This window comes from Talpa europaea, assembly GCF_964194135.1.
Source record: "Talpa europaea genome assembly, chromosome: 16".
Classification (NCBI taxonomy): Eukaryota; Metazoa; Chordata; class Mammalia; order Eulipotyphla; family Talpidae; genus Talpa; species Talpa europaea.
The window spans coordinates 50,811,449-50,825,861 of NC_140084.1; the positions used below are offsets into that span (position 1 = coordinate 50,811,449).

Genomic DNA, 14,413 nt, shown 5'->3' on the forward strand with positions numbered 1-14,413 from the left:
CCGCCTCCTCCTCCTCACCTGGTCCCCGCCACCTGTGCCGCGTCCCTCCTGCCCTCTGCCCTCCGACCTCCGCCCCCGCCCCACCTCCCCGGGCCCCACTTTCTCGTCTTCCCCCCTCCGCCCGTCCCTCTGCGCCTCTCTCTGCCGCCAGCCTCGCGTCTCCCCGGCAGCTCTGGCCGCCCCGTCCTCGCTTCCCAGCTGCTGCTCCCGCGGACGCCGGGCCCGGCCGCGCATCCCGGCCCCGCGGCGGCATCGCGCTCCGGCCCCCCCCGCGGGCCGCGTCCCGAGCGGCCCGAGCCCCGCGCCCCTCTCCCCGCGTCCGTGCCCGCAGCCACCCCCTGCGCGGCCCCCCCGTCTGCCCCCCGCCCCCGCCCCCGCCCGCAGCCCTCCCGCCCTCCTCCCGCCCCGTCCCCGGCTCGAGGCCCGCCCCTGCCCCCCGCCCCCCTCCGAAAGGGTTAACTTTGGGGAAGGGCCCGGAGTCCCCGGATGGTGATGTCAGCGTGCCGGAGAGAAAGGACGAGGTGGCGGGGGGAGGCGGAGAGGAGGAGGAGGCGGAGGAGAGAGGGCGCGTGGGGGGGCGGGGGGGACCTCGGCCTGCAGCATCCGCCGGCCCGCACCTCAGACCCCCCCGGCGGGGGGAGGCGCAGGAAGGGGGGGGCCGGCCGGAGACGGGCTGGGGAGGGGGGGCCGCGCAGCCCCCCCGGGCCAGGCTGACTCCCGGGGCCTGACCCCCCCGGGCCAGCCCCCCCTCCCCCAGCTCCGCGGCCCGCCGACTGGGGGGGCCCAGCCCAGCCCCCTGGGGACCCCCGGAGAGGTGGGGGGCAGCCGGGGGGGCCGGGACGGAGCGGTCGCCGGCCCCCACCGGAGGGACGGGGCGGCCGGCCGCAGGGGGGGCGGCCGGGGGGCCGGTCGTGCCGGGACCAAGGGCACCATGTCGTCCGGGGCCAAGGAGGGGGGTGGGGGCTCTCCCGCCTACCACCTCCCGCACCCACACCCACACCCACCCCAGCACGCCCAATATGTGGGCCCCTATCGGCTGGAGAAGACGCTGGGCAAAGGACAGACAGGTGAGCCGGGCGGGGACGCGGGGCTGAGGGAGGCTCCGAGCTCGGAGTCCTGGTCCCTCACAGAGAAGGGACTCGGGGTCCAGATGGCCAGGTCCCCAGGATGGAGCCGCAGGGCTCAGACTCGGGTTGGGGCAGGAGGGGTGGGGGCCTGGACGCCAGAGATGCTGGGACTGGGGCCCCGGCCCGAGGCTGGGTGGCCGGGGCGAGGAGGGTGCCGGCCTGCGGCCTCAGCGCCAAGGCCAGGTGGGGAGCCAGGTCCTTGCTGCAGTGCAGCCGCAGGCCGGGGCGAGGTGCCGGGATGGGGGCGCGCCTGCCAGCCGCTCCCTCCGCACTGCCCTCGGGCCTAGGAGGGCTCTGCTGGCGGGTGGGGGGTGTCGGGCGGGCAGCGGGGGCCGCGGGGTCTGCACCACTCCCCGCTCCACCCGCGGGCGGGCTCGGTGTGGGGCACCGGCCGTGGAAGGGGGTCGGTCTCCGCTGCTGAACAGCCACCAGCGGTGGCATCCTTCCTTCCGGGGGTGCGTGCGGGGCTGGAACGGCACACCACAGCCTCCACAGGGGGTCCGGGAGGGGAGCCGGGTCTCTGGGAAGCTGAGGGCCGGGGTCTGAGGTGGGAGGGGGACAGGTCGGCCCCCAGATCCGCCTGCTGAGCGTGAAGGTGCTGCTGACCCAAATTCCTGACTTAGGGGAAAGGGAGGGCGCGGGCAGAACTCGCCGCGGGTGCAGAGGAGGGCTGGGGGCCTGGAGCCCGGGGTCTGGGAGGAGGCCGGGGTCTGGGGGAGGAGGGGCTGGGGCCTGGAGCCCTGGCCGGTCAGAGGAGGGGGCACAGACCCCCGGTCTGGGGGAGGGGCTGGGCCTGCCTCCTGTGTCTTCTGGGGCATCCCCTGCGGGCTCTGGGCAGCCAAAGGGGGACCAAGGGGTCAGGGGTTGGAAGGAGGCTGAGGAGGGTCTGGGAAGGGAGCAAATGTGGGCCGATACTTGCTGGGAGGCCTGGGTCTCCAGAAGACTGAAGCACTAACAATGTAAGAAGCGACGGGCTGAGTCGGGTTTGAAGGAGGCAGACTGGGGCAGACAAAGTATGGAGACGTGAACTTAAGCAGACACACCAGGACCGAGAACGGGGTGAGGGGGGTGGGGGGCGTCCAGGGGAGGGCGTGTGGACGGTCGGTCAGGAGCAGGAGCAGGCTCCGCGAGTGGGAAGAGGGCTGTGTCTGGGAGGGAAGGCTGAGGCCCGCAGTTCAGGTCAGGGGGATTCGGGCCCCTGTTCAGCAGCCAGCAGGGGAAGGAGGTCGTGAGGTGTGGCAAGGTGGGCATCGCAGCCAGAAGAGGAAGTGTGCTCGGGCTCACGCCCCCCCCCCACTGTTAATCCTACTCCCCCCAGGGCTGGTTAAACTCGGGGTCCACTGCATCACGGGCCAGAAGGTCGCCATCAAGATCGTGAACCGGGAGAAGTTGTCTGAGTCGGTGCTGATGAAGGTAGGGGTGGGGGGCCTGCTGGGGTTGGGGGGCGATGGTGGGTGGGGCCACCTGGGGTGGGGCAGGCCATGCTGATGTCGGGCGGTGCACCCCCAGGTGGAGCGGGAGATCGCCATCCTGAAGCTCATCGAACACCCGCACGTCCTCAAGCTCCACGACGTCTACGAGAACAAGAAATATTTGTAGGTATTTATAGACACCCGCCCGCATGCTCCCTCCCCGACTTCCCAGGGCGAGACCTTTCTGGAAACAGGAAATCGAGCTCTCCGGGCTGCAGCACTGCCAGCCCAAGCCCTTCCCCACTGCCGAGGGCCACCCCACAGCGCCCGCCCCGACGGGCCTGATGCTAAGGGTCGGGGCCACCTCGGCATCTGGCAGCCGGGCCTGCCCCGTGAGGGGCACGGAGGCCAAGCCCGCCCCGGCAGGTCCTCGCCCAGGCCCGCTCGCTAAGGGCAGAGCTGAAGCAATGGCCCCGGCAAAGCCAGGCCCAGCGAGGCCTCCCTCTTCCCAGCCCCCCACTCCGGGGCACTGGCGGCCGCCCAACTTAGCGGTGACTGGGTACCCCAACAATGGGCCTCCTTAGGCGTCCTGAGACTGGATCTCAAAGTCGGTTACCCCGGGAAGGGTGGGGGTGGCGGCCAGCTGTCCAGCTCCAGACAATAGGCCTTTGTCCGGACTCTGGTGACCAAGGCACAGCTGGGCTGCGCGGCGGGAGAGGGGACAACCCCCCCCACCCCGCCATCCCCGGCTGTGCCCACACCCTCGGTTGCCCGGGCGGGTTCCCCGCGGCCGCGGCCGGCCCGGCGCTCATGGCAGCAGGAGCGCTCTGGTTCCCGGTGCGGCCGGAGGCCCGGGCCCAGCACCCCCGCGGCGGCCCTGGGGTCGCGCCGTCGGGCGCTCAGGAGAGCACATGTCCCCCGGGCCTGCGGGGATGGGCGCGAGGGTCCCGGCGGACGAGCCAGGCGGCCTCGGGCCCCGGGGGCTGATGCAGCGGTTTCTGCAGGCTGGTCCCTGCGCTAACGGGCGCCGCCCCCGAGCTAACGGGGACTCCGGTGCCCACCCCGGAGGCTTCTGGGGCTCGACGGCTGGGCCGCGGACCCAGCGTGGCCCTGCACTGCCCGCGACGCCGTAAAAATGGGCGTCTCCGTTCGCCAGCGCTCGTGGCGTTGGCTTAGCTCCTGCAACACCCAGGAGCGAGGGTCGCCCCGACGCTGGCAGAGGGCAGCCGCCAGGCTGGTGGGGTCGGCCGTGCGCTTCCCCAGGCTGAGGGGACGCTCTTCCTCCACAGGACCGACGGGAGTTGGATTAGCCCCTCCCAGGGGCTGATGGGACTTGTAGTCCTTACCACCCTGGGGGCTAATGGGGATTTGGGCTTTTCCGCCGCTGTGGCTGGTGGGAATTGTAGTCTTTGCCGCGCCAAGTGCTAATGGGACTTGTAGTTTTCCCATCGCAGCAGTTGCCAGTTTAAGGATGCACACTGCAAATGGCATGGCCGCAGAATAGGTGGATTTCCATGATCTTCACCCCAGGTCCTAATGGCTTTGAAGACTTTGGCTGCCCGGAGGCTGATGGAAAGGGGTCTCTAGTTGCCAGGTCCTATGAGGATCGGCTTGGCTAGCCTCCAGGGGCTGTGGGGACGCCCAAGATGCAGTCTCGAGCCCCGGGTTGTGGCTGGGAGTCTGCTGTGAGGGCTGGGATTCCCGGGCTTTTCTTTCCGGAGACTCGTGCAATTGGAGTCTCCTCCCAGGACTGATGGGAACCGGACCCTCCTCCCCTTTTCCTGGCAGTTGGGGTCCCTGCCAGAGTTCGATGGGGGTCCGTGTCTCCTCCTTCCAGGGACACACGAGCATGGAGATTCTCAGCTTCCACAGGCCAATGGGACCGAGGTCCAGTGTGGGAGTGAGGGTGTTTATGGGGGAGGGAGACCAGACTCTGGCCATCTGCATGCCCCTTCTAGCCCTCTGCCCCCCCCCAACCCCGTGGCCCCCAGGTACCTGGTCCTGGAGCATGTCTCCGGAGGTGAGCTGTTCGACTACCTGGTGAAGAAGGGGAGACTGACCCCCAAGGAGGCCCGGAAGTTCTTCCGCCAGATCGTGTCAGCACTGGACTTCTGCCATAGCTACTCCATCTGGTGAGGGGGCTGGGAGGGCCCACGGGGGCTGTGGGGAGTCAGCCAGGCGCAGCCCCCGAGCGAACTCTTTATCCTTTTTTAAAAACGGACATACCTATAACTCCCTTGCTGCGCCTTGCTCTTCAGAGCGTAAGGTTCAGTAGGCCTCTCCTCTGTGCGCGCATCACTATTGTGGAATTTCAGGGCATTTTCATCACCCAGAATGTCATCCTGCACCCATGAAGTGGTCACTCCCTTTCCTGCCTGCCTGGCGCCTGACGCCCACTGACCTATTTTCTGTCTCTGGATGTGCCTGTTCTGGCCACATCATGGCGACGGCATCACACGCTCCATGGGCTTTTGTTTTGTTTGTTTGCTTGTTTGTTTTTTTAAGATTTATTTATTTATTCATACAAGAACTAGGGTGCAGGCCAGAGGTCTGGGGGGTGAGAGAATTCACGAGAGACAGAGGGGAGGGGGCAGATCTACTGAGATACACTGCTGAGGGGAGCAGCAGGAAGACAGGAAAGGTCTGCTGCACCACGTGGGTCAGCATCCTGCCTGGGAATTGAACTTCTGCAGCACTGTCTGGCTTGATAGTGCTGTGCTTAACCCCTTCGCCACCAGGGAGGCCCTTATCTGACTTTCTGATTTTAGTCACCCAGGTGGGTGCAAAGTGACATCTCGCTGTGGTTTGGACATGCATTTCCCGGATGGCTAATCATGCCAAGCATCTTCCTGTACTTTTCATTCGTTTGTCCATCTTTTTGTAGAAATGTATGTTCACATCCTTTGCCTTTTTTGTCTTTTAAAGGTTCATTCATTTATGCATACAAAAGCTGGGATGTAGGCCAGAGGGGCCAGGGGTGGTGGTGAGAGGACTCACCAGAGACAGAGTGGGGAGCAGAACCGGTGGATCCACTGAAATGCACTGCTGAGGGGAGCAGCGGGGAGACAGGAGAGGTCTGCTGTGCACTGTGGGTCAGCTCCCTGGCTGGGGATAGAACTCTTACTGCAGTGGCTGCGGACAGCTTCATAGTGCTGAGACTTAACCCCTTGCGCTACCAGGGTGGCCACCCTTTGCCTATTTTTAATTGAATTCTTTGTCTTTTATTATTGAATTCTAAGAATGCTGTATTCTAGGAACAGGAGCTAATTCTAGGAATAACTTCTGAGCGTTACTATTCGGGGAATGAGTCGTATCATAGCCATGTTTTCCAAGTATTTTCTCCCAGTGGTGACACGCTTCTGCATCTTTATGACATGTCTCTGAAAAGCAAGAGTTTCAAACTTTGATGAACCCATTTCTTGTTTTTTTTCTTTTACAGTTCATACTTCTTCTGTCCAACTCAAAGTCACTAAGACTTTCTGCTATGTTTGTGTTTTTAAAAATACTTTTATTTATGCATACAAGAACTGGGGTCAGGCCAGAGGTCCGGGGGTGGGGGGGAGAGGATTCACCAGAGACAGAGCGGGGAACAGAACAGGCAGACTGAAGAAATACACTGCTGAGGGGAGCAGCGGGCGGCAGGAGAGGTCTGCTGTGCCATGTGGGTAGCTCCCTGGCCGGCCAGTGATCAAACTTGTGCTGCAGAGGCTGCTGATAGCTTCAAGTTCGTTTTTGTATATGGCTTGAGGTAAAGGCCAAGGGGCAGTTTGCATTTGATCTTCCCTGTGGAAAGATGATCCTTTCCTGACTTGGTGCTCGCAGTCCTCAAATCAAGATATTAAATGCACTTTTTATGATGAATGAAGGTGCAAAATGGATGCCTTCAGCTCACCTTTCCATCCCTGGGATGGGGCTGGAGGTGGGGTGGAATCAGACTGAGGGGCTCAGCCTTGGGGTTAAAGCCTGGTGATAAAAAGGGAGCCCATTAAATCCTCGACACCTCCCTGTTGAGCAGAGGGAGTCAAAATGCTGACGTTGACAAGACTGGCCTCCAGGGGGCGATAGTGAATAAACGGAGCCGCCCGTTTGACCCAGTTAAGGCCCCTCCCGCGGAGACGAGGATCCTGGGCACCACCTGCTCTCCCCCCCCCCCCCCCCCCCCGCCTTAACCCCTAATCTTGAGTACTTTGGGCCCAAGCGTGGGGGTTCTGAGGGCGTGGGGTAGTCGAATTTATTTTTAAGTTTTTGGGTTTTTTTTGGTGGGACCTTCACTGGAGGCCGGGGAACAATCCGGCGCTGCAGAGGCTGCAGGCAGCCTCGCAGCCCAGCGCTCAACCGCTGCGCCACCAGGGGAGGCCCTAAGTTCAGGGTTTTTTTTTTTTTTAAGATTTATGTATTTATGCATAGAAGAGCTGGGGTGCAGGCCAGAGATGTGGGGGGTGAGGGGACTCCCCAGAGACAGAGTGGGGAACAACAGGCAGACTGACCGAAATCCACTGCCGAGGGGAGCAGGGGGAGACAGGAGAGGTCTGCTGCGCCCTGTGGGTCACTCCCTGGCCGGGGATCAAAGTTGTGCTGCGGTGGCTGTGGACAGCTTTATAGCACTGAGACTAACTCCTGCGCCCCCAGGGAGCCACTGTGTTATTTTTGTTGCAGCAACACTGGTTGACTGTGTGATAGGGGTCCCCTTTCACCCTGCTTCACCTGTATGTGGCCGCAGCACGCGCCCTGAAGCCCCGTGGCCCGCCATCACAGCCCACCGGCCCTGCTTCTGTGAACCCCTCCGCCCTCCCCCGCCTCAGTTCCCCGCGGGGCGCCGAGGGGCCTCGCCTCAGTGTCCCTGTCCCTGGCATCGCGGCCCCTCTGGTGTTCTTACGCGCGTCTGAGAATACCCACTGGCCTGCTCCCCTCCAAAGGCCATGTCCTCTCTGTGGAAATACCTGCGGAGCAGGCACTGCCAGGTCTCCCCCCAGGCCGGCAGGGGAGGGGTGGGGGGTGGCTGAAGACAACCCGCTGACCGTGGTGCTCGCCCGCGTCCCTTCCGCGCGTCTCTCTACGGTGGGCAGCTTGCTGAGACGGGCAGCCGCCAGGAGCAAGGCGAGGCTGAGCCGCCCCTGCCTGTCCAGCCACAGGGACCTGAAGCCCGAGAACCTGCTGCTGGACGAGAAGAACAACATCCGCATCGCCGACTTCGGCATGGCGTCGCTGCAGGTGGGGGACAGCCTGCTGGAGACCAGCTGCGGGTGAGCGGGCCTCCCGCGTGGGGGTGCGCAGGGGGGAGGGCCCGGCAGCGGCCCAGCCTCACCCGCCTCTCTCCCTCAGGTCCCCCCACTACGCGTGTCCAGAGGTGATCAAGGTGAGTGACCCGCACGCGGAGGGCAGGGCAGGGCACGGGGCACATCGCCAGCCAGCGGTGGTCAGGGGCCCTCCTCTCTTCCAGGGAGAGAAGTACGACGGCCGCCGGGCTGACATGTGGAGCTGTGGGGTGATCCTCTTCGCCCTGCTTGTGGTGAGTGCCCCCAGCTCTCCTGCCCTGAGGGGCCAGGAAGGTGGGCCCATTAACCTGCAGACCAAGATCCTGGAGCCTCCTGTGTGCCTGGACTCTCACCCTGTCAGTCACAGACATGAGCTGGTCAGCAGGCCACGGGCCGCCAGGGGCTCTGGAGGGCCTGTCGCTGGGTGTGTCACCAGCCGACTCTGGGGTTCCGCAGCACTGTGGTAGGGAGTGGAAGCAGAGCTGGAGCTGTCAGCGGGTGTCGACCACGGGGCCCCCGCACTTGCCTGCCCCTGCGGCCTAGGCTCTCCGTCCCTGCAGCTCTGTCACTTGCCTAGATACTCTCCAGCCTTCCTCTCCAGCTCACCAGTCGCCTGTCCAGAGGCCGCCCCGTGGGGGCACCTCCCCGGGGAAGCTCCCCTCCCCTTCCCAGTACCACCCACGGCGCCACTGTGTGAGTAGCCAGGCAATTCCTTGAGTGGCACCCCCAACCCTCTATTTCACCAGCTCCTGAGGGCGGGCATGTGCCCCAAGGCCTGTGTCCTTGCTCTGCGGCTTGTCCAGAGCCCGCACCCAGCAAGCAACCCAGAAGCACCCTGAGCCCCAGGAAACTAGAGGGACTCTGCGCTGCATGCTGCGCGCACTAACTCCCGGCAGCTCAGAGGGGCAGCGACTGGCCCCTGGGCACAGCTGCTAAGAAGCAGGCCCTGGACCAGCCTTTGTCCCCGTAACCGCGAGGCTCGCGTGACCAGGCCGGATTTGACATCGGGGGAAACAAGGCCAGCCCCTGTAACCTTCATGGCACCCAAGTCACTGGGGAGAACAGCCCTTGAGAGGCTGGCTTGGAAGGTTCCAGACTGAGCTCCTCTGCCGTGGGGATTGAAAACACGGGGCTGGAGCCCACAGGCTCTGCGCCAGCCCCCTCCACCCCCCAAGAGGCGGGCCGTTCCCGCCGGGCCTCAGGCCTTCTCTGCACAGGGGGTGTCCTGCAGACTGGGGTCCCTCAGAACACCTCGCGCCTGCCCGGGCACGAATGGGGTTTACCACTCAAACCACAATCCAGCACACGCTTGGCCGTGTTTGCGACTCTGCTCGCCAGGGGGAACCTGAGTCCCCAGCCTGCTTCTGGGCACCCGAGGACAGGCACAGAGCACGGAGGCCGCTGCCCAGAGTGCCCGGGCCTGCTGAGCTGGGAGACATCAGCCTTTTTTTCCCCTTCAGCTTTTTTCCCTTCGGCTTTACCTGCCACCTCGTAAGCAAGTTTCCTTCCAGCGGCCTGTAAAGCGTCCCCTGTTGTGGGGCCTTCTGTGGGTGGCTTTGCTCTTTGCACGGGGGTGGTGCTGAGGTGCGTGTGGTCCGGGCGGACGCCTGTTTGTGCCTGGAGGAGGAAAATGCAGGCGAGCCCCGCTTGGTGACCTTCCCCGGCTCGGCCCGGGTCCCGGGGCGCCCGCGCAGGGGGGTGCGGGGCTGCCCCTCCAGGCCTGTCCGGCGCTCTGCGGCGCCCAGCAACGAGTTTCCCAGAACTGGCCTTAGGCCAGCTCCTTCCCCGAGTTGGGGCGCTGCTGGGCACGCGAGTGGGGGAGCCGGCAAGCGCCGCGGACGGGGGGCCTGGCAGCCGCACTAGGGCCAGGCGTGTGGGGCGGGGAGGGTCGGGGCTGCGCGGGCGCAGAGTCGCGTCCTGGAGGCGGCAGCTGCTGGGGACACGGTGCCGGCCGCGGGGGTGGCCAGGCGGCCGCCGGGTGAACTGCGGGCGCGGGCGACCCTCCTGTGGGCAGAGTGGGCGCGCGAAGCGCCCGCGGGGAGGAGCCGTCGGGGGGCGGCGTCGAGCCCGGGTAAGGCGTCCGGTCTCTTCCCGCCCAGGGGGCGCTGCCCTTCGACGACGACAACCTGCGCCAGCTGCTGGAGAAGGTGAAACGGGGCGTCTTCCACATGCCCCACTTCATCCCTCCAGACTGCCAGAGCCTCCTGAGGGGGATGATCGAAGTGGAGCCCGAGAAGAGGCTGAGCGTGAGTGGCGGGCGCCGGCGGGCCGCGAGGACCCGGGCATGGCCAACCTGCCACTGCGCAGGCGCCAGGCGGCCGCGGCCCAGGGGTCGCACTGCGCGTGCGCGGGCTGCGCCTGCACGCCCAGCCACCGCTAGGGGGAGACACCACCCGCCCCGGGGGTGGGGGGGAACTCGGCACCTGGGGCTTGGGGACCCCCGTGCCACCCCATCACTTCCACTGCGAGCCCACTGTCTTCATATGGCCTCACTTCTGCTTCTCTATGACCCACTCTTCACAGCTGGAGCAAATTCAGAAACACCCCTGGTACCTGTGAGTGTGGGTGAACTGCACGTGGGGTCCCCAGGGAGGGTCAGGGCCCCCAGGGAGGAAGAGACAGGGCCCCAAATGTCAGTGGTCCCCAAAGCAGGAGACCCGGCTTGGGGGTGGGATGCTGGGGGCCTGGACTTCTGGGTCCTAGGGGAAGAGGAGGGTCCTGTTCTGCTGGAGGAGGGCGGTGGCCTGGACCCTCGGGTCCGAGGTGGGAGGCTGGGGGCCAGACCCCCTGGGCCTCAGAGGGAGGTTCGTTTCGAATCCAGAAGCCTATTCCCCATAACGTTCCCCTCCCTCCCAAGGGGCGGGAAACACGAGCCAGACCCCTGCCTGGAGCCAGCCCCAGGCCGCCGGGTGGCCATGCGGAGCCTGCCGTCAAACGGGGAGCTGGACCCCGACGTCCTGGAAAGCATGGCTTCCCTGGGCTGCTTCAGGGACCGCGAGCGGCTGCACCGCGAGCTGCGCAGCGAGGAGTGAGTCGTCCCCCGCCCTTGCCCCCCAATGCCCCCCACCCGCCCCCCAAGGCCGGGCCCAGTGCGCGAGCATCCGCAGAACCGCGGGCAGCCGGCAGGGGGCGCACCAGGTGGCCTGAGCCCCAGAGCCCAGCGCCAGGGGAGCCCCGACTGGGGCCCCATCTCTGACTTGGGTCCTGTCCCCCCGACTCGCCCCCCCCCCGCAGGGAGAACCAGGAGAAGATGATCTATTACCTGCTTCTGGATCGCAAGGAGCGGTACCCCAGCTGTGAGGACCAGGACCTGCCGCCCCGGAATGACGTCGGTGAGGGGGGCTGGGGCCCCGCGCGACGCCCCCGGGAAGGAAGGGGCGGCCACCCCGAGCCGCGGGGCCTTCAGCCCGGCCTCGCGGCGTGACCGCTGTCAGCGCCCTCGGAGCGCCGGGCCCCGGCCCGTCTGGGTGGCCCGCGGCCTCGGCGCGGGTCCGACTGGGGGGCTCTGTCGCAGACCCGCCCCGGAAGCGCGTGGACTCCCCCATGCTGAGCCGGCACGGGAAGCGGCGGCCGGAGCGCAAGTCCATGGAGGTCCTGAGCATCACGGACGCAGGGGGCGGCGGCTCCCCGGTGCCCACGCGCCGGGCCCTGGAGATGGCCCAGCACAGCCAGAGGTGGGCGCCGGCCCCGCCCTCCGGGCGGCTCGGCCAGGGTGGCCCGGAAGGGAGTGGACGCGGAAGCCTCGCACCTGATGTTCTTCTTTCCCCTCTTCCTGGAAGCAGGTCCCGCAGTGTCAGTGGGGCCTCCACGGGCCTGTCCTCCAGCCCCCTGAGCAGCCCGCGGGTACGGCCGCCCCCCCCCCCCGGGGGCCCTGGGGAGGGGAAGGGGTGATGACTGTGGCCCCGAGGCGGAGCAGTGGCCGCATGGCCTCCTTGTCCCCGGGGGCCAGAGACCTAGTCCGCTGGCCAGCTCCGTCCCTTGGGGTTGGCTTTCACAGAGGCCAGCTGAGCGCCTTCTGGCGCGGGCCCCGCTGCGCCGACCGCAGTGAGCAGGCCGGGAGCCCCGTCCAACAGTGGGCCGGGGCGACGCTCAGACTACAAGTTCCGGCATGCTCGGGGCCAGCCTCCTTGGGGGTGTGCATGTCGGGCTCCCAGAGCCTCCTGGGAGTTGTAGTCCACCCTTTCCCTGTTTTTCGCAGAGTCCGGTCTTTTCCTTCTCACCGGAGCCAGGGACTGGAGACGAGGCTCGGGGCGGGGGCTCCCCAACTTCCAAAACGCAGACGCTGCCTTCTCGGGGCCCCAGGGGTGGGGGCACCTGCGAGCAGCCCCCACCCCCCAGTGCCCGCTCCACGCCTCTGCCCGGTCCTCCAGGCTCCCCACGCTCCTCAGGGGGAACCCCCTTGCACTCGCCCCTGCACACACCCCGGGCTAGCCCTACGGGGACCCCGGGGACAACACCACCCCCCAGCCCCGGCGGCGGCGTCGGGGGAGCCGCCTGGAGGAGTCGTCTCAATTCCATCCGCAACAGCTTCCTGGGTTCCCCGCGCTTTCACCGGCGCAAGATGCAGGGTACGGGGTCCCTGGGACGCGGGTGCGGGGGGACGGGCCAGCCTCTGAACGTGAGCGTGGGAGGGGAGCTAAGGACCTAAGATGTGGGTCCCGAGCTGGGAGAAGAGGCGGGGGTCTTGGGGCGAGGAGGTGGAGCCTGCGGCCCGGGGGAGGAGCCCCTCCGAGCTCCGCCGGCTCGCGCCCCATTGGCTCCTGGCCAGCGGGCCCCACCCCAGGGGGTGTTGCCTGTGGGGGGCGGGGCACCTCCAGATGGACCGTCTGGGGCCTGCCCCTGGGGCCTGGCTGCTGGGACTGTCCGGCCGCCTGGACGATGGAGGCGCTGACCGGCTCTCTCCTCGCCCCCACCCAGTCCCCACCGCCGAAGAGATGTCCAGTTTGACACCAGAGTCCTCTCCAGAGTGAGTAGCAGGCAGGGCGGGTGGTGGTGGAGGGGGGCCTGCGCCTCCCTTCACCCCTGACCGCGCCACCTCCCTCCCACTCAGGCTGGCCAAACGCTCCTGGTTCGGGAACTTCATCTCCTTGGACAAAGAAGAGCAAATATTCCTCGTGCTAAAGGACAAACCTCTCAGCAGCATCAAAGCAGACATCGTCCACGCCTTCCTGTCGGTGAGGGGCCTGGCCACCCCGCGGGGGCCCCGCGGCCAGGGCGCGCTCCCTCGCCGGGCCTGCCCTCCTCCGGGGCTCGCGGTGCTGTGGTTTCTGTGGAGAGTTCGCTTGGGTCACGGTGGGGCAGGGAGTGGCCTGAGGCCCTTCCCCGGCCTCACCCGGCCGCTGTCCCCTCTCAGATCCCCAGCCTGAGTCACAGCGTGCTGTCCCAGACCAGCTTCAGGGCCGAGTACAAGGCCAGCGGCGGCCCTTCCGTCTTCCAGAAGCCCGTCCGCTTCCAGGTGGACATCAGCTCCTCCGAGGGCCCGGAGCCCTCCCCCCGGCGGGACGGCGGCGGGGGCGGCATCTACTCCGTCACCTTCACTCTCATTTCGGGTGAGTCTGGCTGCCCCGCAGGGATGTGGGCCCTCAGGCCCCCGAGGGGGTGTGGGAGGCAGGCCTGGGGGCCAGCTGGGCAGGGCCCCGTTCCCGCCTCCCCAGCCGGTCTGTCCGCCCCTCCAGGTCCCAGCCGGCGGTTCAAGCGCGTGGTGGAGACCATCCAGGCGCAGCTGCTGAGCACCCACGACCAGCCATCCGTGCAGGCCCTGGCAGGTGGGGGCTGGCCCTGGAGGACGCACGGGTGGAGGGGGCAGCGCAGGGGCCAGCTGCTGCGGGAGGCGGGGTGCTGGGGGCCGGCCCCTGTTGTCAGCGCCGTGAGCAGGCCCAGGAGGCCTGGCCGCTGGGGGGCATTCTCCATCGCGGGGTTGAGGATAGCGGCACTGGCCCATCGAGGGAGCTGGTGTCCCAGGTCCACCTGCTGGTGCTGGGCTGCCCGGCCTGGCCGAGGGGTGGCCCCAACAACTGCCTCTCCAGGCCTCCAGCCCAGGGATGGGCGCCCTGGCCACCCAGTGTGCGTCCCAGGGGACACTGAGGCCAAACCTCTCCTCCCTCGCAGATGAGAAGAACGGGGCCCAGACCCGGCCTACCGGCACCCCGCCCCGCAGCCTGCAGCCCCCTCCGGGCCGCCCAGACCCCGAGCTGACCAGCTCTCCCCGCCGAGGCCCCCCCAAGGACAAGAAGCTCCTGGCCACCAACGGGACCCCTTTGCCCTGACCCCAGGGGGCCAGGGAAGGAGGGGAGCCCCCTCCACCCCCCTTCCCTGCCCCCCCAACTGTGAATCTGTAAATAGGGCCCAAGGAGTATGTAGGGAGGGGGAGACACAAAAAACCCGGCCTGGCCCTGCAGGGATGGGGCTGGGACCGTGCCCAATGGGGGGTGGTTCTAGGGGATCTGGGGGCGGGGGAGCTGTTTCTATTTTATTTATTGATTAATTTATTATTTTATTTATTGATCACTCTCTGCGGGCGGGGTGGGGGAGGGACGGGGCTGGCTGGGGTGGCTTAGCAGATCCGGACAGACAGGGCGTCTGTCCTCGTGTCGTCCCAAGTCCCCTTCCCGGCCCTCCC

General features: G+C 66.7%; 1 protein-coding gene across 2 annotated transcripts; it reads left to right on the forward strand.

Annotated features, from left to right (window-relative positions):
* The first annotated feature begins 893 nt into the window (after window positions 1-893).
* On the forward strand, window positions 894-14,195 carry BRSK1 (BR serine/threonine kinase 1). Of its 2 annotated transcripts, XM_084258018.1 has the most exons (19): window positions 894-1,067; window positions 2,446-2,540; window positions 2,637-2,722; window positions 4,531-4,671; window positions 7,666-7,782; window positions 7,862-7,895; window positions 7,980-8,048; window positions 9,894-10,040; window positions 10,318-10,349; window positions 10,652-10,822; window positions 11,029-11,126; window positions 11,309-11,468; window positions 11,577-11,637; window positions 11,993-12,362; window positions 12,712-12,760; window positions 12,845-12,968; window positions 13,148-13,343; window positions 13,470-13,559; window positions 13,903-14,195. In XM_084258018.1, the coding sequence occupies exons 1-19, from the start codon at window positions 932-934 to the stop codon at window positions 14,058-14,060; spliced, it is 2,334 nt and encodes a 777-aa protein (XP_084114144.1). In that variant the 5' UTR covers window positions 894-931; the 3' UTR covers window positions 14,061-14,195. The 2 variants fall into 2 exon arrangements, with proteins under 2 accessions (XP_084114144.1, XP_084114145.1); XM_084258019.1 differs by having other exon boundaries at window positions 919-1,067; window positions 11,309-11,637.
* The last annotated feature ends 218 nt before the right edge of the window (window positions 14,196-14,413 follow it).

What these genes read in the sequence shown, in the direction of transcription:
- BRSK1 (XM_084258019.1), top strand. Translation starts at nt 932, where the DNA reads ATGTCGTCCGGGGCCAAGGAGGGGGGTGGGGGCTCTCCCGCCTACCAC. An exon ending in TCGTCCACGCCTTCCTGTCG is followed by an intron (nt 12,969 to 13,147) that starts GTGAGGGGCCTG and finishes GTCCCCTCTCAG; the next exon opens with ATCCCCAGCCTGAGTCACAG. An exon ending in ATCCGTGCAGGCCCTGGCAG is followed by an intron (nt 13,560 to 13,902) that starts GTGGGGGCTGGC and finishes CCTCCCTCGCAG; the next exon opens with ATGAGAAGAACGGGGCCCAG.